Source organism: Amblyomma mixtum, chromosome 10 (assembly GCF_055824585.1).
Source record: "Amblyomma mixtum isolate Tamu chromosome 10, ASM5582458v1, whole genome shotgun sequence".
NCBI lineage: Eukaryota > Metazoa > Arthropoda > Arachnida > Ixodida > Ixodidae > Amblyomma > Amblyomma mixtum.
The window spans coordinates 113,558,675-113,582,750 of record NC_143021.1 but is presented as its reverse complement, the minus strand read 5'-3'; the positions used below and the strand labels follow the sequence as shown (position 1 = coordinate 113,582,750).

At 47.1% G+C, this 24,076-nt stretch overlaps 1 protein-coding gene across 5 annotated transcripts in view; it reads right to left on the bottom strand.

Annotated features, from left to right (window-relative positions):
• Window positions 1-24,076, bottom strand: part of LOC149326706 (ryanodine receptor-like) — a 542,398-nt gene that overhangs the window by 323,303 nt on the left and 195,019 nt on the right. For all 5 annotated transcript variants that reach the window (XM_089563500.1, XM_089563501.1, XM_089563503.1 and 2 more), the window contains exons 30-38: window positions 23,855-23,978; window positions 19,077-19,176; window positions 18,754-18,834; window positions 14,573-14,699; window positions 13,522-13,629; window positions 12,854-12,970; window positions 8,303-8,388; window positions 7,636-7,689; window positions 6,614-6,786 (exon numbers count right to left, since the gene is read on the bottom strand). In XM_089563500.1, the coding sequence (XP_089419626.1) occupies window positions 6,614-6,786; window positions 7,636-7,689; window positions 8,303-8,388; window positions 12,854-12,970; window positions 13,522-13,629; window positions 14,573-14,699; window positions 18,754-18,834; window positions 19,077-19,176; window positions 23,855-23,978 (970 nt within the window). The remainder of the gene's footprint in view (window positions 1-6,613; window positions 6,787-7,635; window positions 7,690-8,302; window positions 8,389-12,853; window positions 12,971-13,521; window positions 13,630-14,572; window positions 14,700-18,753; window positions 18,835-19,076; window positions 19,177-23,854; window positions 23,979-24,076) is intronic.

The following is a 24,076-nucleotide window of genomic DNA, read 5'->3' as shown; positions in this document are numbered from 1 at the left end:
GCTTGCGCCAAACTCCAGCGACGCCTGTTTCTCGGAACCCTTTCCCGCTCTTCGCTGCTACAACCGAGCGACAAAAACATCGTGGGATTCATCAGACACCGCCCCCACCAAACGTTCTTCGTCAGTGGGCAAGGGTGCACTTATGGGATGCAGACGCAGTTAAAGTGTCTCGTCTGTTTTGTGCAGGTCAGTAGGAAGCACCACAGTTTTTGAATTCAAGGGCGATTCCTTATGCTTGGGTGTGCTCCACTGCCCAGAAGTGCTATGCGATTGCGTCACAGGATGTTTTGAATCGTGCTGCCTTCTTGTGCTCATGCTGACTTACTGAAGACACAAAACTACGCAGGAAACAGGACACAGAAAAGAAGCAGACAGGACGAGCGTAGACTAACAACTGATTTATTGGTCGAAAACAACCTTCCTTCAAGAGCAACGCATGCGCAACCAAACTTAACGCCCAAAGCAAAAGTACACAATCTAATCAACCCAAAAAGTCAAGTTCCTTCTGATACAGGTGAATTGATGCCTCGCTAACACATTTTTCCGCACCGTATCTAGCAATTTGCCAGGCTTCAAAGATCTCGGGTGCCTTCTTGTCCTTCGCGCAGCCTATAATCTTCGTTTGCTTGAAAAGCGGCGTACAAAATACTTGTTTCTTCTTGTCATTGATCTTACAAGACTGGCAGTGCCTTGCTAAATGCTGCCCACCGTGCTGGCTCAAAGAGTTATTATGCTCCTGAAGGCGTTTATTAATGCAGCGCCCCGTCTGCCCTACATATACGGAACCACAGCTGAATGGGATCTCGTAGATAACTCCCATCTTACAGGCTACAAACTTAGGTCTGTGGTTGACTCCGCACCCTACTTTCTTTTGCAGGTTATTGTTAGTTAATCGGCATAAACGAGACAGTTTACATGGGGCGGAAAAGAACACGTTAACACCAAATTTCCCTCCCACCTTCTTCAAAGCGTGCGAAGTCTTGTGCACATAAGGAAGGACTTCAAACTTCTTCCTCTCACTTTCAGTGAGTTCTTGTTGACTTTGCTTCAACCGTAGGGTTTTCAGCAAAGATCCTGCAACAGCTTTCAGAAGAGAAGGAGGAAAACCCGCAGAGTAAAGCCGGTCTACTTGACTGGAAAAACTACGTTTCACCATGTGTGGGCATGACTTGACAAGCGAAGATCTTAAACATGAGGTTGCGATTCCCCTTTTTACGAGCTTTGAGTGGCAGGAATCATAAGGTAGAAGAGCCTTCTTAGATCTTGGTAAATAGGCTCAGCATAGATGACCCCCTGTATGAAAAAACAATTTTAAGTCTAAAAACTGTAAACAAGAGCTTTCCGGGAGCTCAAAAGTAAAATTCAGATTAGTGGCTGTAGATTTGAAGGTCGCTAAAATTTCATTCACAATCATTTGTAGGCTATCGTCAGGGTTAATATTCTAAAGGATTAGGAAATCGTCAACGTATCTGACCACATGCGTGATCCGGTCATCAGTGAGAACGCACGAAAGTTCAGTGTCAATTTGAGCTAAAAATATCTCAGTTAACATAGGCGCCACGCTCGAACCTATACAGATACCTCGCCGTTGTACATAAAACTTGTCCTTAAAAGTTACAATGGTAGAAGAAAGATAGAGTTTCAGCAATTCAAGAAAACCATCGATTGAAATGCCGCAAGTATTCTGGAAGGACACCACTCCCGAACGTTCGATGCAGTTGCGGACCGCCAGGAACAACTTGTCGTGGGGCACTGAATAGAACAGTTCTTCAATGTCTATTGAGAAACCTGAGTTGATACTTGACGAGTTCTCACTAAACATTTTCACCAAGCTATCAGAGCTACTGATCTTGTACGGATCTTCAGGTGTCAGGCTCTTTAGGTGTCGTTGCAGGTACCTGCTGACAATTACTTGCCAAGTACCTCTTTCCGTCACGATGGCTCGGAAAGGGCACTCCGGTTTGTGGCTCTTTGCACTGAAGAATACCGTGAGAACATGGACCTTGTTCTTGTCGACTTCATTCTTCAGGCGTTCAAGTTTCAAGTTCTTGAGAAGGGCTACCGCCTTGGCCTTGGCTTCGTTTGGCTTTTGAGTCGAAGGACGGAAGTTTTTCCTTAAAGCTAAAGAGGCCTTCTCACCAAATAGCTTCTCAGGCAAGACCACAAAGCCGCCTTCCTTATCAGCCTGCATTAAAGCAAGTCCGGAGTCATTAAGGCAACCGGCTACTCTCCTCAACAGGGAAGTGCCGTCCTTTTTCTCTTCGTAACCATTTCGCACAGAGTCAATGCCTTCCAATAAACAGTGTCCTTTCTCTTCACCCTGCACCTTCTCTGCTATCTTGTGAGCCGAAGCGAGAAGCTCGTGCTTCTTGAGCGGCACTTCAAGGCAAAACTTCGGACCCCTACTCAGAACCTTTTCTACTTCGGGTGTGATCACAGCCCCTTCTTCCTCTCACTGAAAGTGAGAGGAAGAAGTTTGAAGTCCTTCCTTATGTGCACAAGACTTCGCACGGTTTGAAGAAGGTGGGAGGGAAATTTGGTGTCAACGTGTTCTTTTCCGCCCCATGTAAACTGTCTCGTTTATGCCGATTAACTAACAATAACCTGCAAAAGAAAGTAGGGTGCGGAGTCAACCACAGACCTAAGTTTGTAGCCTGTAAGATGGGAGTTATCTACGAGATCCCATTCAGCTGTGGTTCCGTATATGTAGGGCAGACGGGGCGCTGCATTAATAAACGCCTTCAGGAGCATAATAACTCTTTGAGCCAGCACGGTGGGCAGCATTTAGCAAGGCACTGCCAGTCTTGTAAGATCAATGACAAGAAGAAACAAGTATTTTGTGCGCCACTTTTCAAGCAAACGAAGATTATAGGCTGCGCGAAGGACAAGGAGGCACGCGAGATCTTTGAAGCCTGGCAAATTGCTAGATACGGTGCGGAAAAATGTGTTAGCGAGGCATCAATTCACTTGTATAAGAAGGAACTTGACTTTTTGGGTTGATAAGATTGTGTACTTTTGCTTTGGGCGTTAAGTTTGGTTGCGCATGCGTTGCTCTTGAAGGAAGGTTGTTTTCGACCAATAAATCAGTTGTTAGTCTACGCTCGTCCTGTCTGCTTCTTTTCTGTGTCCTGTTTCCTGCGTAGTTTTGTGTCTTCAGTATGTCTTACCAACTAGCCTCTCATCACACACTTCTAGAGCTCATGCTGAGTTGGGACATGGAAACCAACCCAGCTCCCAGTGTAGATGAACAGCGTGAAATTATATTGCAAGTCAGAAAGCATCTTCGCTTGATTTGAAATCTATCCGGGATTGGTCAGACAGTCATATAGCTGAACCAAACCAAAGGTTGGCTTCTATTGAGCAAAAGATTGAATCTTTCGCGCAAACAGTAAAACTGGTGGAAGACTGGGAGAGCTCTGTCTTGAAGCTGCAGTTATGTATATTGCGACGCTATACATTAAGGTTGACGATCTAGAAAATCGTAGTCGGCGTAATAATTTGATTGTCTAGGGGGTCAAGGAACAAGACGAAGAAACACTGAATAGCCTAAGGAGTGCTGTTTTCACCGAAGTGTTCGAAGGAAAATTGGGAATTAAAGCAGGAAGCATTGAACGTAGTCATCACTTGGGCCATAAATCAGTTTATGAGACACGGCTGGTGATAATGCGATTCTTTGATTTCAGTGAAAAAACGAACCTTCTCAGAAATGCGAAGAAACTCAAGGGTACAAAACTGTCAATATCTGAAGACTATTCACCTCGATTTCAGAACGAAAGCTATTTTAGTCTACCGTCAAAGATACTCGCAAGCCAGATGATATGGTGTACCTCAAATTGGACAAGCTGGTTGTTAATGGCGACACATATGTTTGGGGTGAAGTAAGTGGTTTTAATGATACATGGTGATTGGAAGGAAAAAGATTGTTGCTAGCCCCGGCATCTGCCATCGTTGCTGGAAGCACCTGAGCTAGGACAGCAGAAATAAAGGGTAGTAGACAGTGTGTAGAAGGGAAATGAAAGAGGTGAATGAAAGACGGAAGCACAACACGCTCGTCGATAACGATAGTAGCGGAGGCTAAGATAGTGGCATTGATCAAGTTGCTTCTTCGCCGAGCTGTACAATAACTCGACGAAAGCACGGCAGAACTCATGACTGACGAGCCGATATTAGCCGGCCTTTGTGGCTTGTTTCTTTCAACGCCCAAAGCATAGGGAATAAGACCACTGAATTAGAAGCGCTCCTTTACGATCTCGACCCGCACATTAAGTTTTTGACCCAGACATGGTTGCACCTTGATGTTCCTGACTGGCAAATTGTACCACCCGCCTACAGAATTAACGATAACAGAATACTGCTTTGTGATAAACCGTCCCGTGGAGAGGGAGTCGCAATTGTGCTCGAAGAAAGCACAAGTGCTGCATTGTTGCCGGGTGTTCTCAGTCATGAAACCCTTTTTTGAAAGACAGATTTTTTTGGCAACATTGTCCTATTGGGTGTGGTAGTTGAAAAAAAAAAACTGACGCCAACCAATATTTTAATTTTGCCCAACGTTTCGGAGCCACCTCGGCCCCTTCTCCAGGGGTGACTAAAGTGTGCCAGCAGCAGCGGGGCGCTGCCTTCGCTCTCCCTTCGTTAGCACGTGGCGCAGACCACTAACGTACGCGGAGGGGAGCGTTCCTGGAGTCCTATACATCGCCGCCTTTGTGAGCCCGATGTGCCATGACTCCACATGTCGCCTTTTGAACAGGTTTGGCTCCGCGGCCAAGACGCTCACCTCCCGTTTGGTTGGCGTCAGTTTTCTCTCAACTATCTCAAGAACCCAACCAGACGGACTTCCATCGAAGATGTTTTCATTCAAATCATTGGGTGTGGTGTATCAACCTCCTAGCGCTGACCATGCTTTTCTTGAAGATTTGTGTGATTATATTCAGCGTTTTCGGTGTGACTGAGTGAAGTTTATCTTAGGGGGTGATTTTAACTTTCCTAATATCGACTGTTTTCGTATCAATACTGTGGGTGCCCATTCTAGGCATTGCGAGCTTCTTCTACACACTGCTTTTTTCCTGTAACCTTACTCAGATTGTGAATGCACCAGTCAGAACTTGTTCATCAGTCTCCAAAATTCTTGATTTAATTTTCATTAGCACTGCTGTTAGGTGCGTTTCTGTTGATGTGATGAAGGGTGTTCCGGACCATAACCTCGTTTCCTCTGTCTTTTCGCTCTCAGTGCATGTTGACACTAAAAAATGTCCAAATGGGCCTGATGATGTTGGAATTTTTGATTTTCTAAAGAGTCACCTTGATGGCTTCAGAGCTGAAGAGAATGTGACTGCCTTGTGGTACTCATTTAAAAAGATTTATCTCAATTGTTTGACCATGTTTGTTCCGAATGTTATAAAGTAAAAGAAACACAACCCATGGATCACGCGGAACATAATTCACATGAAACGGAAGCTAAAGCGGTTGCGAAGCTCTGGTCGACGTAATGCAATTAATGTGAGCATGCAAAGTAGCCAGCCAAGGAACAGGATTAAGCAAGCTAAGGACTATTTTTTTACTGTTACTTTAAGAAACTTCCTCAATGAAGCACCAGAAAATTCTGGAGATGCACAAATGGTAATAAGAACAGTAATATTTCCTTTAATAGTTTGCCTGTCAATAATCCAAGGGCTATTGCAGACATTTTGAACGAGTATTTTCAATCAGTGTATGTTGATAAAGATACGAACTCTTTTTCTAAACCAGTAATCTATACTTCTATCCCTGACGTCGTTATTTCTCGCGAGGGGTTTTTTAATTTGCTTCTAAAGCTTGACATTAAAAAGTCTAACGGTCCTAATAATATTCCTGCAGCTTTCATGCGTCGTTACGCAGGATGGATATAGTATATCCTGTATGTGATTTTCAACGCTTGTTTGTCGCAGTGCTCTGTCACATCTGAATGGAAAACCGCTCGTGGTGTACCCATCTTTAAGGCGAATGATCGTTCCAATTACCGCCAGACAACCAGCTGCAAAATCTTGAAGCATGTGATCTGCTCATCTTTGAGTTCTCAGAAGCGATCGATTTCGTATGTGATGTGCATTAAGGTTTTAGACGTTGTCTATCAACTGTCTAAAAGTTGATGAATACTTCTTGCGGTGACTTTTAGCAGTTGACGATAAACAGCAAATGGATTCAGTATTTCTGGACTTCGCCAAAGCCTTGATAAGGTTCCTCACAATAAACTCACAGAAAAGCTTTACAGGAGAGCAAGCTGCCGGGCTAGTAGTAGAAAAGCTTTACTTAGCCGGAATCAATTCTGACCTTATTGACCTTAATCGAGCATATCTAGATAACAGATTTCAATACGTCCCCATTGATAACTAATGTTCCGATGCGCTTCCTCTCACTTCTGGTGTCCCGCAGGCACCCGATAGGTAGCTTGTAATGACGTCGCAAGGTCACGTGACTTCTCTCTACGCATAATTAATTTAATTACCATGGTGGGCAGGTTGTGATGACGGCACATGGTCACGCGACCTCTCTCAACCAATCAGCAAAATTCGTGACATATAACGGTGGACGTTGCTGCTGACGAGGCCCGTAATGCATAAACAAGAAGCCCGCTCACCTGCAAGGTGGTGGCAGCATCGAACGACTGCGTCTTGGTGAGGGTGCCGGTGGTGCCGCGGGGGGTGAGCATGGAGCGTCGCCTCTGCTGCGGGGTCGGGGGCCGGTGGTGGTCCACGGGCATCGGGTCCTCAGTGTCGCCGCCTTCGTCCGCCGAGTAGCCGCGCTGCAGGTCTGCTCCCAAGTCAGAGGGAAGAGCACCAGAATCGAAAGAGGGACTTGGCACCTTCTCCGATGATTCTAAAGGAGGCATATGAGTAATGCACTTCTGTCCCACGTCCCAAGTCCATATGGGCCAAACCTGCTTGCGTCACATACACGAAAGCAGAGCGCCCATTGTCCAGAGCGGCTGATTCTTGACGCACTTGAGTTGACTTTCTTCTTTTTCAATAGGCGAACTCAGGCGTATCGCGCAACGACACCCTACGGCGACGTTGTTAGCGTGCAGAGTTCTAAGCAGATATTCAATACAAAATAAGCTATGATATGAGTGCGTCCGCCTGAGCATTCAGATCTTATGGCTTATACTAAAACGTTTAAAGCTGTACCAGTGCAAGCATTCTGAATAGGATATCTGCTCACGGATTTCTTTTAGAGGTCAGTTGCAACTATCGTAACATCTTTCGACCTCCACTGATTTCGAAGGATTTATTGCTTTTAACAGACAGACAACAGCTGGGGCAGTACTATGAATGCCCAGTCCCCCTGGACACATACAGAGAAAAAAACTATAGCCGGTCAGTGTGATTGATTCGGCGGAGTATGCGTTAGCATTAGTGTCCCCGACGGAGGACGGGGCAGCCGCTGCCGCTGACGGGTTTAGACCGTGCGAGAGGGCGGCGTGGCCCAGTCCGTCGGTCACCGGGCGGCCCCTCCTCCACTCTCCTCGCCGTAATCCGTTGCTTCCACCTTCCCTTTCTCCTTAAAGTGGGATTTCCAGTTTGCCGTATGCCAACCGAGGCTTTCAGACGGACGGGGAGATTTTTCCGACAGCGGGGCTCCAATGCATTCAAAACTACGCACCCTTGACGTCGGACATGCTGAAGCCGCTGCGAAGCATGTGGTGTTCCAGGTTGGCTGCAAGGAGGTGAATGCGCCAAGTATGAGTGGACGCTTGGCAAGAACGAACCGGAGTCCAAATGAAGGAAGCAAGTCTTGGCACTAGCAAATAAACGCCGCAAGCAGACTGACAGAGCACGCCTGAGCCACTAAATACGTTGAGAGCAGTGAGTCCGGAGCAAATAGTCTCTATTTTCTCTTCGTTCTTCACTGCAAAGCGCTGAACCAACCCGCCACTTGAACATGCTTCTAGATCAAGCAAGCATTTACTCGAAAGAGTCTAAAACGTTCACTTCTAGATATGGTGAGGTTATTGGGAGCCGAAAAATTTACTTCATGAATTACTGGCTTGGTTACGTGCTGATCTACCCCAAACCGACAAGGCGTCGCGGTTATTTCTGTGCCTGCTTCAGCTCTTGCACCTCTAAGCTGATAGGCAGTGACTTGGTTTTCTGCACTGCTTGCTGCGACGGCCCAGAGCCAGTGGAACGCTTCGGAAGACTCGCCACGTGGGAGCCACACGAATGGCGCTCAGTGTACTCTCGCGTCGGGTCTCTCTCACCGCAAGCCATGCAGCCTGGGCTGTGCACGTGGACCGAGGTAGAGAAGGACGTCATACATTGCAGGTTACCTGGGTGGCGTACGCTGGACTTCTCGGCCTGCGCCCTCCGCTGCCGGCGGCGCACCTCTTCCCAGCGGTGCTCCTTCTCCTGATCGCTGTGACGCAACGAGAACAGGTTGTCGCATTGAAGTCGCCGGCGAGCAAGGAACTTAGGAATGCCACAGTCAAGGATTTCTACTCCAATCTGAGTAAAACTGTCTTCGTTTGAGCACCATATGAGGGGACCGAAGAATTGCCAACATAGACGAACACAAGAAAATGATACTGACAAGCGCTTACTGACAACTCATCGTTGTCGTTGCGTAGTTATATTCTCACGGGCAAAAAAAAAAATAAAACTGACAGATGAATACGATAGTCAGTAATGCGAAATTCGAGCGTAGCGCTTCATGTGCCACCGCTGGCAGGTGGCGCTCTGGGCTGCTAGCCGTCTTTCGGCACCTCCCCGTGGCAGCCACCTTCCAGGTGGCGCACCGCTGTGCTGCCTGCACATCCAGTTACGCTGACGGCGACGCCACCAACGAAGACGCGGCACGCAGGAACGGACGCCTAGCTGTGCTCTAAAATTCAGGATAGCTGGCTGTTTCTTGACGGCATCCGCCGCGGTGGCTCAGTGGCTATGGTGCTCGGCTGCTGGCCCGAAAGACGCGGGTTCGATCCCGGCCGCGGCGGCAGAATTTCTTTGGAGGAGAAATTCGAGGCCCGTGTACTGTGCGATGTCAGTGCACGTTAAAGAACCCCAGGTGGTCGAAATTTCCGGAGCCCTCCACTACGGCGTCTCTCATAGCCTTAGTCGCTTTGGGACGCTAAACCCCATAAACCAACCATAAACCAACCAACCTGTTTCTTGACGGCGTCTCTCTGAGACGGTGCACCAAAGAAGCTCTGGATGAGGTGCGAAAGCATGTAAACGCGCCAGCAGTCTCCTGACACCCACTACCAGCCACTCAGAAGGCTCTGAGAAAGCGGCTAAAAAGACGACATAACAATTCCAGAAGAGGGCAAATACGGGCTGGTTGGTACATGTCTTACGAATTTGAAAAACAGCGCAATCAAAGACGAGACACAAGAGAAGGACAAACACCAGCGCTGACTAACAACCAAATGGTTTATTGCTACAGGCAAGGCAGCATATATATGAAATGGCACGAGTAAAAACACAAAATAAGCATGAGAGAAAGATACCGCACAACCACACAACTTGACTAAAAAAAAAGGCACGTCACTGATTAAGATACGCAAGTTCCTTTGAGAGTAGATTTATGGATGGGCTGCTGATACAGGTGTTACCGAGCTTTCTGATATGGCAAGCCTCCGAGATGAGCCTTGTGGCTCATTTCGGAGGCTTGTGGGTGTCAGGAGACTGCGTGAACATGCAAAAGATATAGAGAACAAGTCTCGCAGAAACCACCTTGCTGTGCACTGTGCTGAGTGTGAAGATTGCGAAGCGCACCTCAATCGGACCACTATCACCGCCCGTTATAAAGATGAGACCACAAGGCTCATTTCGGAGGCTTGCCATATCAGAAAGCTCGGTAACACCTGTATCAGCAGCCCATCCATAAATCTACTCTCAAAGGAACTTGCGTATCTTAATCAGTGACGTGCCTTTTTTTTTTTAATCAAGTTGTGTGGTTGTGCGGTATCTTTCTCTCATGCTTATTTTGTGTTTTTACTCGTGCCATTTCATATATATGCTGCCTTGCCTGTAGCAATAAACCATTTGGTTGTTAGTCAGCGCTGGTGTTTTGTCCTTTTCTTGTGTCTCGTCTTTGATTGCGCTGTTTTTCCAATTCGTAAAACATAACAATAAGGCCATGGTGCTAACATAACAGAGAGTCTTGTTGGGCTAGTTGGTTATGCATTTATCCAAATCAGCGCTTGAAGACACGGGCAGAAAGGTGAGACCAGCACGGTGCACTGAAGTGACAATTTTATTTATTAAGAAGAGCTAAACTGTATCTGTCCACTATCAAATTACCTCAAAGAAATTGGCTTGGGCAGGGCATGTAATGCGAAGGCAAGATAAGCGCTGGTCCTTAAAGGGTCAGTCTACTCACCGAGATGAGTGTATAAAAAATGGCATATTCTGGTAGTTGGCCCCCTATAACATCAATAACAAGGGATCTGCGCCCGGTTTATGCAGGAATTTATATTTTATTTCGGCGTTAAAAGTCGCGTAAAAATGCATAATGGCGACCCCAAACGTTCATTTTGTTCAAGAAAGTGGTAGTCTTTTTTTGTAGAAGCATAAGTGAATATACTACGTACCATTTGTATGCCCCAATGTCAGAGAAACGCACGTTTTGTTCTAGTAAACTGTAGAAGGCGTACCGCTCGCTTTTTCTGTAAATCACATGAATATTTATAGTTACACGTACGCAAAACGCAGGCACATTCCCACTTTTAGTTCAGCGTATGCTAGCAGAGACGCAAAAATAAACTCAGCCTATAGTGGCGCCATCTGGTAGTCAGGACGGGAACCATTGCTGTAAACAAACCGACTCCCCATTTAAGCCTAGGAGCGGCAGAATCGTCACTCTAGTTATTAAAATAAAGCAAATTTATCTCTTATATGCTTCCTTATAGGCGAGATGAGACGAAGCGAAAGACAGGCGTCCCATTTATGGCCAGTGAACGCACTGAAAAAGGCAGCAACAACGAGAATTCAGTCCGAAGCGAGAGGTCCGGCTTCGACGGGCGCCGCCATGTTTGTCGCCGCGCGGCGGAAATTCAGATGGTTGCCAGATGAGACTACCATCTCATACAGATGTGTTCCCACATTAATAAATTCTATTTTAAAATGTTCTACCGCACTCCTTGGCACCACAGCTGGCTAAACGGTAATTTGAGTAAAGAGCTATCGGTTGCCGCAAAGAAAATATGGTCGTTAAAATTCAGTAGACTGACCCTTTAAGGGTAACGGAGTGGATTCCAAGAGAAGGCAAGCGTAGCAGGGGGCGCCAGAAAGTTAGGTGGGTGGATGAGGTTAAGAAGTTTGCGGGGTTACGGTGGCTGCAGTTGGCAAAGGAAAGGGTTAATTGGAGAGACATAAGAGAGGCAGTGGGCGTAGTCAGGCTGATGATGATGAACCGAGACCAGACAACACGAGAAGTTATCGAGACAGAAGCAATCTTTGAGTGTAAAGACGCATGCGTGAGCAGCACGTCCCTTGCGCTGCTAGCGAAGGAAAGGGCATTTTTGGATGGGGGAAGGTAAGGGTACGAAGTAACATGTGACGCGAGTGACTGACGACAGTTTTATCTGCACTTTATATATTTAGCATTGCTTCATGATTGAAATTGAGTTGCCAGTTTAACGTAGCATGTGTGTGTGTGTGTCTCACCTTTCTGTCTGCGTGTTCAAGCGCTGATTTGCAAAAATTAACAGCTCGCTGTAAAGAAACTGTTTGCATTGTGTGCTCATGGACACGGCTGAATTACTCATACTCACTCTCTTGACTAAATCCCATTTCCTTTGTGATACTTTTGAAAGTTTGTGGGAATGACGAAATGAACTCATTAGGCGAGTGCAGGTGCCATTGCTGTATAGTTCCAGTGAGCGAACAGACATTGCTGCATTAGGAGAGATACTTGAAAGTCGAAACGAAGATGACATAGCGAGCGTCTTTTTTCACGTGTTTTGTCTCAACCCAGCATTTTCAGGTAACGCAGCCTCTTCTCTCACAGTGGGCACTTTTTGATTTCTTAAACCAAAAACTCCCACATCAGTTGTAGTTTGTAGGGGGATACAAGAACGCAATAGGCCAGCCAGGGTAACCAAGAAAGCCAAGACTCCTGAGTAAGTAAAAACTCTGGCGTTCTTTGAAAATAAATATTTACCGAGTTACGAATAACTACACCTTTCACGCACCATGCGCGGCAGGCTAACCTACACTGCCGCGGTTTATGCGCTCGGAATTCGCTCGTGAAATCAAGCAGTCCGGTGCACCAAGAGGAAAACGGAGCACGCGAGCGGCGGCAAAACTGTTTTCCAGCTCGCTCTAGCAGGGGAAGTGCTTGCATGTGACGACAAGGGTCCGGCGGTCCCATCCTGCAGTTTTGACACTCGCCTTATCGATGGCACGGGCGAAGCTACGCATCTCTCAGCAGTGACCGCCAGGGGCGCTTTAATGCTTCACCTGGGGATCTATCGTTGGCGCGCATTGTGCCGAAAGATTTGCTCATTTTTCAGTCACCGAATCACTGCGGAGCAGCGATTGATCCCCACGTGAAGCATTAAAGCGTCCCCGACGATCACTGCTGAAAGATGCGTGGCTTTGCCCGTGCCAGCGATCAGGCGAGCGTCAAAACAGCAGGGTGAGTCCACCGGACCCTCGTCGTCAGCATGCATGCGCTTCACCTGCTTGAGCGAGCTGATAAGCCGTTCCTCCACCGCTCTCATGCTCCGTTTCACTTTCGGGGTACCTGCACGTACAATGACATAACAAATCAGCATGCGTTATAACAGCCTTTCGTCCGCACTTCGGTTTACGTTGCGGTAAGCGAATTCTCCACGCAGCTGTGAAAGAGCATGTGCTTCAGCCTAGGCGGAACTTACTCGATCAGATTCTCTTGGCAGCACACTGGCAAGCTCAGCCTCAGGAACTCGTAGTTGACTTTTTCCACGGACTCGAACAGCTTGTGCGTGATCTTGATCGCGGGAGGACATTCCCCTCTGCGTTGGAAAAGTGACAGGTGCAACGTGAATTCGTTGGAGAAATAAATAAAAAAATTGGAGTACAACCGTTGCTATGGTTGGGCTAAACTTCGGCAAGTAGGCATAAGCGAAGCTTGCCATAGTGAACACTTAACGTGCAGATGACGAACCAAGACGTAGCACCTGTAATAATGAAAATTTATTGCCGGTCCAAGATGCTGTGCGCCTGCTTCAATAGAAGAAATTGTATGCACTTGAAAATGTTGTACATGAAAATAAAAACAAAAATAAATATAAATATTCTCGCAGCGTTAATTTTTAATCAACGATGCCACGCGCGCGCACTCATCGCATTTTTAAAGCCTCTAAACAAGCGGTATTCATTTCTTCAGTCTTTAACGTTCTGATAATTCATTACTGGACCTGTGATATTTAGCACGTGCGTCACAATTTCAATACCCTGAACCTTCTTGTCAAAGCAAGTAACGTTCCTTTCTGTATTTGAAGCAGAGTTCTGAACAAACTTGCAATCAGCTAAGTGAGCTAGAATGACAGTTCTGGAAGCTCACCCCGCCGGAATCCTGTTCACTTCGACGTTCGGCGAGAAGGCGTCGTCCACGTTTACGAACATGGGTTCGTCCTTGTTGTACCAGAAGGTCATGTTCCGGTTCATGTTGCTGTTTTCAGGAACACACAGAGAGAAAGCCAGCGTTCTATCCTCAGCAGAAACTCAAATGCGAACACTAGAACAGGTGCGCTCTACATGGAGAAGATATGCAGGCATAGCACTGAACTTCCACCGGCCAAGAGCTTCGCAATTTGCTGTTCGTGTCTCAGTGCTCTTGTTCGCGCTTCATTTGTTCAAGATATTACACTTAAAGATGCAATTTCGGAAATTTTACACTTTGCACCTGATTGACGCTTCACGGCCTCTGTAAGTGAAGCCATGTTGGCTGCTAGCTTGGCTTAACGCATCTCCATGCCTTTCACTTCAATAATCGGCCAAGCCTCATAGCTTTTTAAACACTGCCCGGAATAAACCACAAATTACACGAACAGTACAGGAATAGCGCTGGGAAGACCTTAATACTATTTTAGGGGAACTTAATATAAACTTCAACTTTAAAATTTAGAGGCACTTGGGAATCGAGGTCTAGAATGCTCGATGCTGCACAAGAAGAGGCCAGTGACGCATCATTTCATGCTGTGCAACTAGGTATGTCATCATGCCACTAGCACATTACGAACAGTTGTCAGATTCGCAAAGGTTGACTACGATACAATGCCACATCGAAGCAATGATAATGGCAATAGGTTCACACCAAATGGGATGTTTAGCGAATAAGGAACAAGGGCATAGATTACGACCCCAGCTATTCACCCGAATAAACTCGCACCTATTTTGAATACCTTCGATTACGCGTTGATGCCCTCGCGCAATATGCGCAACGCTCCTTAGCATCATACCACATCGGATTGTGCGCTCCTTATATATTCTACAGCTGATAAAGGTCCTTCAACAGAGCTTTTTTACCTCCTCGTAAAACATATGCTTCTATGAGCTTTACGTCTACGGTACAAAATGCAGGCGCAGAGAAAGAAAGACACGCCGCCCCTTACACGCAGAAAGGCTGGTAGCCCTCCTGAAGGCCACAGGTGGTGAAGAAACGAAGAAGATTGACGTCATGGCCGAACACCAGCTTGGCCTTCTGTCCGATGCCGAAAGTGCACGCCGGCACGTAGGATGCTGCGAGGAGGAGCATATATAAATATAGAAAATGAAGAAAGCCAACAGTCACCGAAAGCAAGGAGAGCACAGGAGAATGTTTTTACTTTTTACTTCTTTCAACTTGCGTTTAACGGTGAGAAATTAATGACGCAATTACTTTACGGTTGAAAGATAATTGATCAGAAAGTTGAAGAGAAGTAACCACATGCCGCCGGTGGGATCCGAACCTAAGAGCTCCGAATTTCGCGTCCATTGCTCTACCAACTGAGCTAGTGCGGCGGCGGTTCAATCTTAGGGCAACACTTGTTGTTGGGCTAGTTGGTAGGACATGCTTCTGAACGAACCAGCGCAAAAAACAAACGGACAAGAAAAAGGCGGAAAACGACGGACAGGAGCGCTGAGTGAGCGCTCCTGTCCGTCGTGTTCCGCCTTTTTCTTGTCCGTTGTGTTTTGTGCGCTGGTTCCTTCAGAAGCATGTTCAATCTTGCACTTTCGGGGTATCTATGCTGCGTGTAGCCTAAGCTTGAGCATGCTCCCCAGTGCAACCCTCGTCCGTAGCGGCGGGCGAGCTGTATCTCAAGATGGACTCCAAACATTGTCTACGCTTGTGCGTGACATGTGGCTTTTAGGCTGGCCTCTTGGAGTTGAGCCCAGCAGACTTTGGACGACGTGTCACGGTCCATGCAGGCACTCTAGAACGAAATATCGGGGCAAAATCCTTGCAAATGTCGACAGCAGACTGCAGAAGGTTTTTGCGGCTTGAGCGAAAGGTGGCAGCAATGCAACAAGCAAGATATTTTTTGATATCTTTGTTGGGCAGTATGGTGCGTCCCGATGAAGAAAGAATAAAGGTGCCTCCTCTTAATATATCTTTAAAAATTCCCAAAACCATCGACGGCATTACTGTCTACTACATGGAAGGCTGGTGCTGGGTTGTCATTTTTCCTGTTTTTATTTTATATTGTGCACCTCACGCTGAACCCAATGGCCACATATAGATGCAGTAATGCATATAATTGCACAGTGTGCCAGTAGAAAACTACAGGAAATATTTCAAAAAAGACGAAAAATGAACGCACTGGAAAATGCACTTCACAAGAAAACAAGTTCGTACATGTTCGTGGATCATGCTTAAAAAGAATATAATAGCGCACAAGAGAAGACGCCATCGCGGCGACTCAGTGGTTACGGCGCACGGCTGCTGACCCGAAGGACGCGGGTTCATCCCGGCCGCGGCGGTCGAAATTCGATGGAGGCGACGTTGTAGAGGCCCGTGTACTGTGCGATGTCAGTGCACGTTAAAGAAACCCCAGGTGGTCGAAATTTCCGGGGCCCTTCACTACGGTGTCTCTCACAGCGTGAGTCGCATTGGGACGTTAAACCAAACCAAAACCAAACCAAAAATTGCGAGGACACTTTGGCAACTGAAGTGTTAAAGGGGCCCAGAAACACAATCTTAGTTAACTGTTTTGCCTGTTGATTGCATAAAGTGAGTTATAATGGTGCTATTAGCGTCGGTAATACCGCGTATATTCCGTTTTTTTAATATTTTAATGTCCTCCCAAAAACAACTTCATGGCTCTGATGGTGTCGCCACACAGTGGCGGGTTTTTAGCAGCGGATATGACATCACCTGGCGCGAGCTTGATGATCGGACAAACAGTAAATATACTGCAAATTGTGTGAGTAAATAGACACATTTTGCACCTGTCTGCGTTTTATATTAGATCAACAAAAACAACTTGTTTGTCTTAGATAAAAGCCCTGCAAAGCAAGTAAAATAAAAATACACCACCAGGGGCGCTCTGGCATGGAAACGACGCTGCCAGTCTCAGCAAAAACGAGTTACAGGGAGCAGGCAACCATGGAGTACAAACTTCCGCGACGTGCTCTGGCTGGCTGTTTTGATTGGTTGCGCCAGGTGCCGTCATTGGGAGAGCGAAATAGGAGTGGGAAGCCCCGCCAAAATCGAGTTGAGGGCAGCGTTTTGTTTGCTTGTATTTTGAAATTTCTCCACTGAATAACTCCCGTTCCTGTGCATCGATTCCTGTAATTCTTTTTAAGTCAGCATCTGTGTGACATAAAGAACCCACCTGAAGTATAGCCGGTATCCCCCCAAGCAGTGTTTCGCAGCCCCTTTAAGCGGCGAAAGCCGAGGAAACTACGCCGTGACGACTTCCGGTGGATCTGACGTCACACCGTTCCCGTAGCTATATTGATACCCAAATTATACATCTTTCGGGAATCTTCAGTGTTAATTACGCTTAATTACAGATTTTCCCATCTGATTTGACACAAATGCGGCGTTTTTCCGACCATTTTGTGAAAATTTTCACTATGCCGTGACGACTTCCGGTGGATGTGACGTAACACCGTTCCCGTGACTATATCGACATCCGCGGTAATTCGACGCAATTTCAACAAATTTGCCTATAATTAATTAACTAATTAATCTACAGTCATCACCCTTGGCTTCTAGGTTCATTTTTTCCTTTTCTATCTGAAGCGACCTTTCGTTTTCTCCTGTGTTTTTTAGTTCCCGAGTTAACATGAGTTAAAAGCCGCCAAAGGTGTGACAATCTCTGATAACGGACGAGAGTATGAGCCATTAAAGGTTTTCGCCTTAAAAAAAACCACAAGAGAAGACAGGACGAACGAGAAGACACGGAGAAGCGCTAGGTTTTTGAACTGAGTATTTATTGCATCGTCAGGGACATTATATGCCCCTGATGATGAAATAAATCCCCAGTTCAAAAACCTAGCGCTTCTCCGTGCGCTCCGTGCGTATTGCGCGAGGGCATATAAATATAAATATCAATATAAATATGAGAGAAGCCAACAGCCACAGAAAACAAGGAGCACAGGGGATTTTTAATTTTTAATTACTTTGTTTATTTATGGTGTTGTTCAATTTAGAACATTAATGAATATGTTATCGCTTAAAGCTAATTGATTAGAAAAGCAGAAGAAAAAACAACCACATGCCGCCGGTGGGATCCGAACCATACGTGGTTGCGCAACACCACACGTGGTTGCGTGGCCCGCGAGACGCTTTTCGGAGTTTCCCGAAGCGGATTGCATTGGTCAAAGTGGCGTTCGTCTTGAAAAAAAGCACTCACTTCGTCGGCTACCTCGACCTCAGACGCTCCTTGAAAGGGGCGCGACAGTGCATCTAACCGAAGCTTGTGGGCAACGCAAAACTCTTTCTCCAGTGCACTATGCTGAGCGCACTGCAGAACGAAATGTAGTGTTGTTTCAATTCAGCGGCAGCGGTGACTGGGAGCCATCAAATTAGTTTAGATTTTTTTTTAAATTCAGCTATAGAGCGCGAAAGGTGGCAGCGGAGCGCTCCAGGTCAAAGGTCACGGGAATTCGAATATAAACACTTTATGCACTGTCCCGCTTTGATCTGCGGTCTACTTTGTGCTGAAAGACCATTACGCCGCTTGGGCAAATACAGCCATCCAAGTGGTCCGCGACACCGCTATTTTGTTGTCCCTTCACGAACGCGAAGGGCGGAAAGCTTGGAAGGTCTGTTCAATCTCTCCCAATTTAGAACAGCAAACATTACGCTGCTTGCTTTCTGCCAAGCGCGACCAAAGGCACAGCCAGGGCTCGATGACCAAGACCCGTCCTTTGGAATCCATGCAGCAAATCAGCGTACTCCACGCGATCGATAATCCGTTTGTTAACAACACACGTAGCGGGGCTACTTGGTGATGCATTTGCTTTTCTTGAAATTAAACGACGCTGCATATTTAGACGAATAAATAGAAAGCGCTGGTCCTGTCTTCTCTTTTTATGTATTCATCTAAATATATAGCGCTGTTTAATTTCAAGTAAAGAATATTATCTGTTTCTGCTAGCGCCGTTTCATTAACGTGAAAACAGGTACTGCAGTCATAAATATGTGAGCTGCAAGAAGGAAAAAAAAGGACAGCGCTCGTGGTTTTCTATTTAGAGAGAGTTTTCTAATCGCTGCTGCGTATCACTTGATCGCCCTCAGTGCGCGAGGTGACCAAATCGCAGAGCAGTGGCCCAACTGCACGCTCGAACCCGAGAGAACGCTCACCGCCGTCGCCGCAAGGAATGTCCGAGAAGGCAGCTTCGCCGCCGAGATTGTCCAGCAGCAGTTCTCCGTTGAGGGAGAAGCCTGCGTGTCAAGTAAAATTAAGAGCGCACTTAGTAGGAACACTTCTGATTCACAATGAGGGGAGGGGAACCAAGATGATATTAATACCTCAGAAAATGCAGGACGTACACGGAAGGACGAATATTAAGGATTATCTTTAGTGTTAAACGCCAGCCCAGCTGCACCACTGCAAGACAAAGTCGTCTCCCAATGGTCTCCGGTCAACCCTGCACCGCTCCCGTTCACCGAGATCGGGAACTCACTTATTGTTCTGTCGTGCAGGTCCAGCATGCAGCCGACGACGTCACCGATCATCCACTGCTTTCCGTAGGACTCCGTTGCACCGCCATGGCTCTTGACAGCCTGCGATACAGAAACACAGAAAGCGTTTAAACAGGTCAACATCATCTCTGCCTTGTGCAAACATTGATTAATTACTTTGAAGGATCTTGTGTAACCACTGAACTGTTTTATAGGAATACTGTGAGGAAAAAGGTTACAAATTTTTACTGCATAAAAAAAAAACGAGTTTGAGACTAGGCAGCGGCGACAACCCAGCGTGCACATCGCCCGTATCTTCCTGCTGTTACTGCAGGCCACTTGCAACGCAGCCGCACTAAGCGCCGGCGACTATCAAGCTTGAAGCGTGCGTGCCAACGAACGCTAGAAGCAAGCTGACCACCCTGGTGTTCCGGTAGCCGTCAACGTCGGCTCTGCTGTGACCTGCTGCATCGCCATCACGTGACTTCGTTGCTTCTATAAAACAAGCATTGGAAACCCTTCGGCACCACTAGGCAGCGGCGACAAGCCAGCGTGCACATCGCCCGTATCTTTCTGCTGTTACTGCATAATTTTATGTCTCTTTTAGAGTTTTATATTAAGTCCACCTTCATACAGTTTGACAACCGGCGGTTCCTACAACGCCAGGGCCTTTGCATCGGTTCATGTGTCGCGCCAGTTTTATATCACATTTTTCTCGCATCCATTGACAACATTTTGGCATCACTAACTGACGACGGAACTGTCCTAAAGATTTTTAGATATGTTGATGATTTTTTGGTGATTTTAAAGACACATGACACAGGCCGCTATGAGGAGACTGCCAAGAAAATTTGAGAAATGTTCGCACAACATGGGAAGAGGCTGTCTTTCACATTTGAGCTTCCTGAACGGACTGCCTCCAGTTTTTGGACCTTAATATTAAGCTGGGCTACGGAAGTGTTTGCTGGTGTTACCTGCCCAGGGCCAAGAAAGATTTTTTACCGTATGATTCGGCTCTGTCAAAAACTGTCAAGAGGGCTATCGCCACCCTTTCTATGGAATCAGCACTCCTCAAGTCGTGCTCTCACATGATGCGGGCGAGCTTCCAGGGCGAGGTGAACAGACCGCGTAAAGCAGGGTTCCCTGACCACGTCTTGGCTCCCGTAACCGAGACATTGCTGCAGAAACTTAAGGGCAAGACAAAGGCGCAACGCCGGAAAGAAACTTTCGGTGAAGCCAAACCAGTGGTGATACCATATATGCACAAGGTGTCCCACAATTTGAAACGAGGTGGCAACAAGTTCGGAGTCCCCATGGTCTTCTCCGCCCCCTGCAAATTGGCTAAGATGTGCCCCAAGATTAGCAGCGGTGCGAAAGAAACATCTGGGTGTGGGAAGAAGCACTCAAAGCCCTACGTAAGGTGTGCCACGGGAGTGGTCTACGAGATCCCCCTTACATGTGGCAAGGTGTACGTCGGTCAGACTGGACGCTGCGTCAACGAGCGTGCCGGGGAACATAGAAGGTCGTTAGGGAACGCATCAGATTCGTTCGAAAACCTACCCGCCCATTGCCGCTCTTGCATTGATGAAAATAAAAAGAACTGTGTACCACGACTTGAGGAGATTAAAATTCTAAATAGGAGTAAAGATAGATTAGCGCGCGAACTGGCAGAAGCCTTTATTATTTATTTATTTAGTATTTAGTAAGGAACCCACAGCGCCGTGGCATTACAGTGGGGGGGGGGGGGGGGGGGGGCAATGTACAACAAAGAAGCACACATGACACCTCCGCTCGCAGGCAGAGTTACAAGCATAAAACTTTCACCATGTACATCTCACTTCAAAAGAACACATCACAATCGCATCACATCATTAAAGAACGAAAGAACGCATCATTTGATGTCACACTCACAACATCGCTCGGTAGTCTGTTCCATTCTCTAATGGTTTTCGGAAAGAAAGACATTTTAAACAATTCAGTTTTTGCCGCAAATTCGCGGACTTTAAAAACATGGTCAACACGGTTGGATCTATAAAAAGGCTCCTGCACATACCTTTCGCGTTCAACCCGAACAGTTGAATAATAAACAGCATGAAACAGCTTCAGACGCAACTTCTTTCGGCGCGTGTCAAGCAATTCCCAGTTGAGTGCATCCTTCGTACGCGATGCACTGTAACGAGCCCCACGTGTGCCAGACACGAAACGAGAGGCAATGTTCTGCACCCTCTCCAACTTATCTTTATCTCTAGCAGTAGGCGGGTCCCAGACAGTGCACGCGTAGTCGAGAACCGACCTGACATAAGTCTTGAATAAAATGTCACGACATGACAGTGGAAAAGTGCTTGCATTTCGGCGAAGAAATCCCAAGTTTCTGCATGCTTTAGCAGAGATATAATCGACGTGACGGCGCCAGCTCAAATCAGGAGTAAAATAAACGCCTAGATATTTAAATTCGAATACCTGTTCTAACATTGTGTTCCTAATAACATATGAATACACATCAGGGTTTTTCTTTCTTGTAAACTTCATATGGACAGTCTTGGACAAATTTAAATTCATATTACATTTAACATTTATCAAAGAGAGGGGTGGCAGGTGCGTCAGCGCGATTTCTATCTCCCTACGAGGAAATGAGCACAGATTGTTAAAAAATACGCGATTATGAGAAGTTATAGTCCGTGTGTGTGTGTGTGTTTTTTGCCATCTAAGGAATGCGCATGCGTTCACCTTCTTCGGGCTATATATATGCTACATGTCGCTGTCAATAAACTTAGTTGGAGTCAGCGCCCGTCCTGTCCGTCTTTCTGTGTGTTTTGTGTAAAATTTAGCGCTATTTTTACTTTCCTGAACACAATGTCACACCAACTATCCCAGCAAAAGGTACAGCAGTGTCTAGAGTGCCGTCCGACGGCGCCGTCCGGTGGCAGCACTGCCTCCACTGCCGTAGTACATACATCGGGGCACCTCCTGCAAGCCGTCCGCGCCAAGGCAACACCTTTGCGACGGAGCCCTGGCGCCAGCGTTCACCTTCTTCGGGCTATATATATGCTACATGTCGCTGTCAATAAACTTAGTTGGAGTCAGCGCCCGTCCTCTCCGTCTTTCTGTGTGTTTTGTGTAGAATTTAGCGCTGTTTTTACTTCCTGAACACAATGTCTCACCAACTAGCCCAGAATGTCTGAAAACCCTGCTAAGCTTTCATGCTGTAGTAAATAATAAGCCCTGGGATAAGGAAATGTCAAAAATGATTCCTCTTCGAGGATCGGTGATCTGTACCGAGTTGTCGGTAGGAGTAATAACTGCGATACAAGCTAGGGCGTAGCAGCTTCCGCTGGTGCACCGCGGCTCACCTGATCTCTTGCACGGTAGCTCCGCTGCTAAGCCGTCGCTGAAATCGATCATATATTTTCTTTTAGCATGAGAAAATGGGGTAGTCAGTAAGGCAGTGCAATGAGTAGACCATTTACTGTAGCGCTGGTCAATTCAAAAGCGCGGTCCGCTGTGGCTTCGATGCGAAACAAGTTAGTCCTAGCGACGACTAGTGTCAGAGCGCCGTGAGCACACTGTCAGAGCGCCGTCGTCCGCCGCGCTCGCACGCGGCAACACCGCAGTCAGCTCGCGAAATCCGGTGCAGTGAGCGTTGCGCACTTGTCGCCTACTTTAAAGATGCGGCGCAGGGAGCGATCCTTTTTCCATATTACAGCGCTAGAATGTGCAGCTCGAGCATCGTGGGACGGTGCTGCAGTACGCTGCTGCTGCGCCGTCGGACGGCACTTTACGCACTGCCTATTTTAATTTGTTGCTCTTGAAACGTGATTTCGCGCGAAAAAAGTATGTTGCTGAAGTTCACCAGCTCGTACACTTTTCGAAACTCGGACGCCTACGGGCAATTTCCGTCCACAGACGCCGCCATATTCTTGGTTAACGACGCAAATCGAGGTCGCCAAGCTAGGTTCGCGATAACCGCGGTTAGTCGAGTAACTGCGGTTTGGTCCGCCGTGTAACGCTAACCACGGTTACGTTTGACCGCGGTTACGCTAACCGCAGTTAACTCTGCCCGTGTAACAAGGGTTAACCTATTTAATGTTAAAAAGTGTTTCTGATAGTGGTGTGTCTGATACGCATGCGTATTTTGGTGACCTAGGTTGGCCGTTTCTCGAGTAAACTTCAGTTGTTAGTCCAGCGTTGTCCTGTGTTCTTCTTCTCCTCGTGTCTCGTTCTTTCGCTGGTGACCATGGTAGAGAGAGGGTGCGGTAGATGGTCCTTGGCGATCACAAAATGAACAAGGGAGGGGAAAACCTCAGTTTGCTAGAGCCAACGTTTCGACAAGTCCCCTTGTCGAAACGTTGGCTCTAGCAAACTGAGGTTTTCCCCTTTCGCTGGTGAAGTTATGTCTGATATACACCAAGTAGCCCACATGGGTACCTTGTTAAAAAGTGTTCTCACCTGTGCTATGTTGATTTTATTTAAAGTTTTTCCCTTTGCAAATGCTTCGCGTCATGCTTGCCATGGTAAGTAAAGCCCTGTGCCTTTCGACCTCCTTCGCGGAGCGTACATAATATCGGAAGCAAAAGTCTCTAGGACTCTCGGAAAGCGCTTCAGGCCCATAGGTGTCCTGTCTTTCGGCCATTGCGTCATAGCGCAACACTCATAGCGCAACAAACACACGGGGAAGTAGACGAGAGCCCGCTTTGTCCGAGTCATCTTTCCCTCCACGTGTCAGAAGAAGAGCATCGCTTCGAGGCTCCGGAACAAGGGCAAACGTAATGACTGGGCTCACCAGGAAGCCGTCGTAGGACCACGAGTTATGGTCGCCGCCCAGCTCGCAAGAGGGCAGGAAGCTGCTGGCGTTCGCCCAGCCGACCTTCATGGGCCCCAGCGTGAGCACCTCGAACTCGAAATACCTGCGAGGAAAGTGGGAGAACGAGGGGGTGAAAAGCCACAACGAATGATGCGAAGATGCGTGGAACTCGCTCAGTCGAAGTGCAAAGTCAGCCTTTTA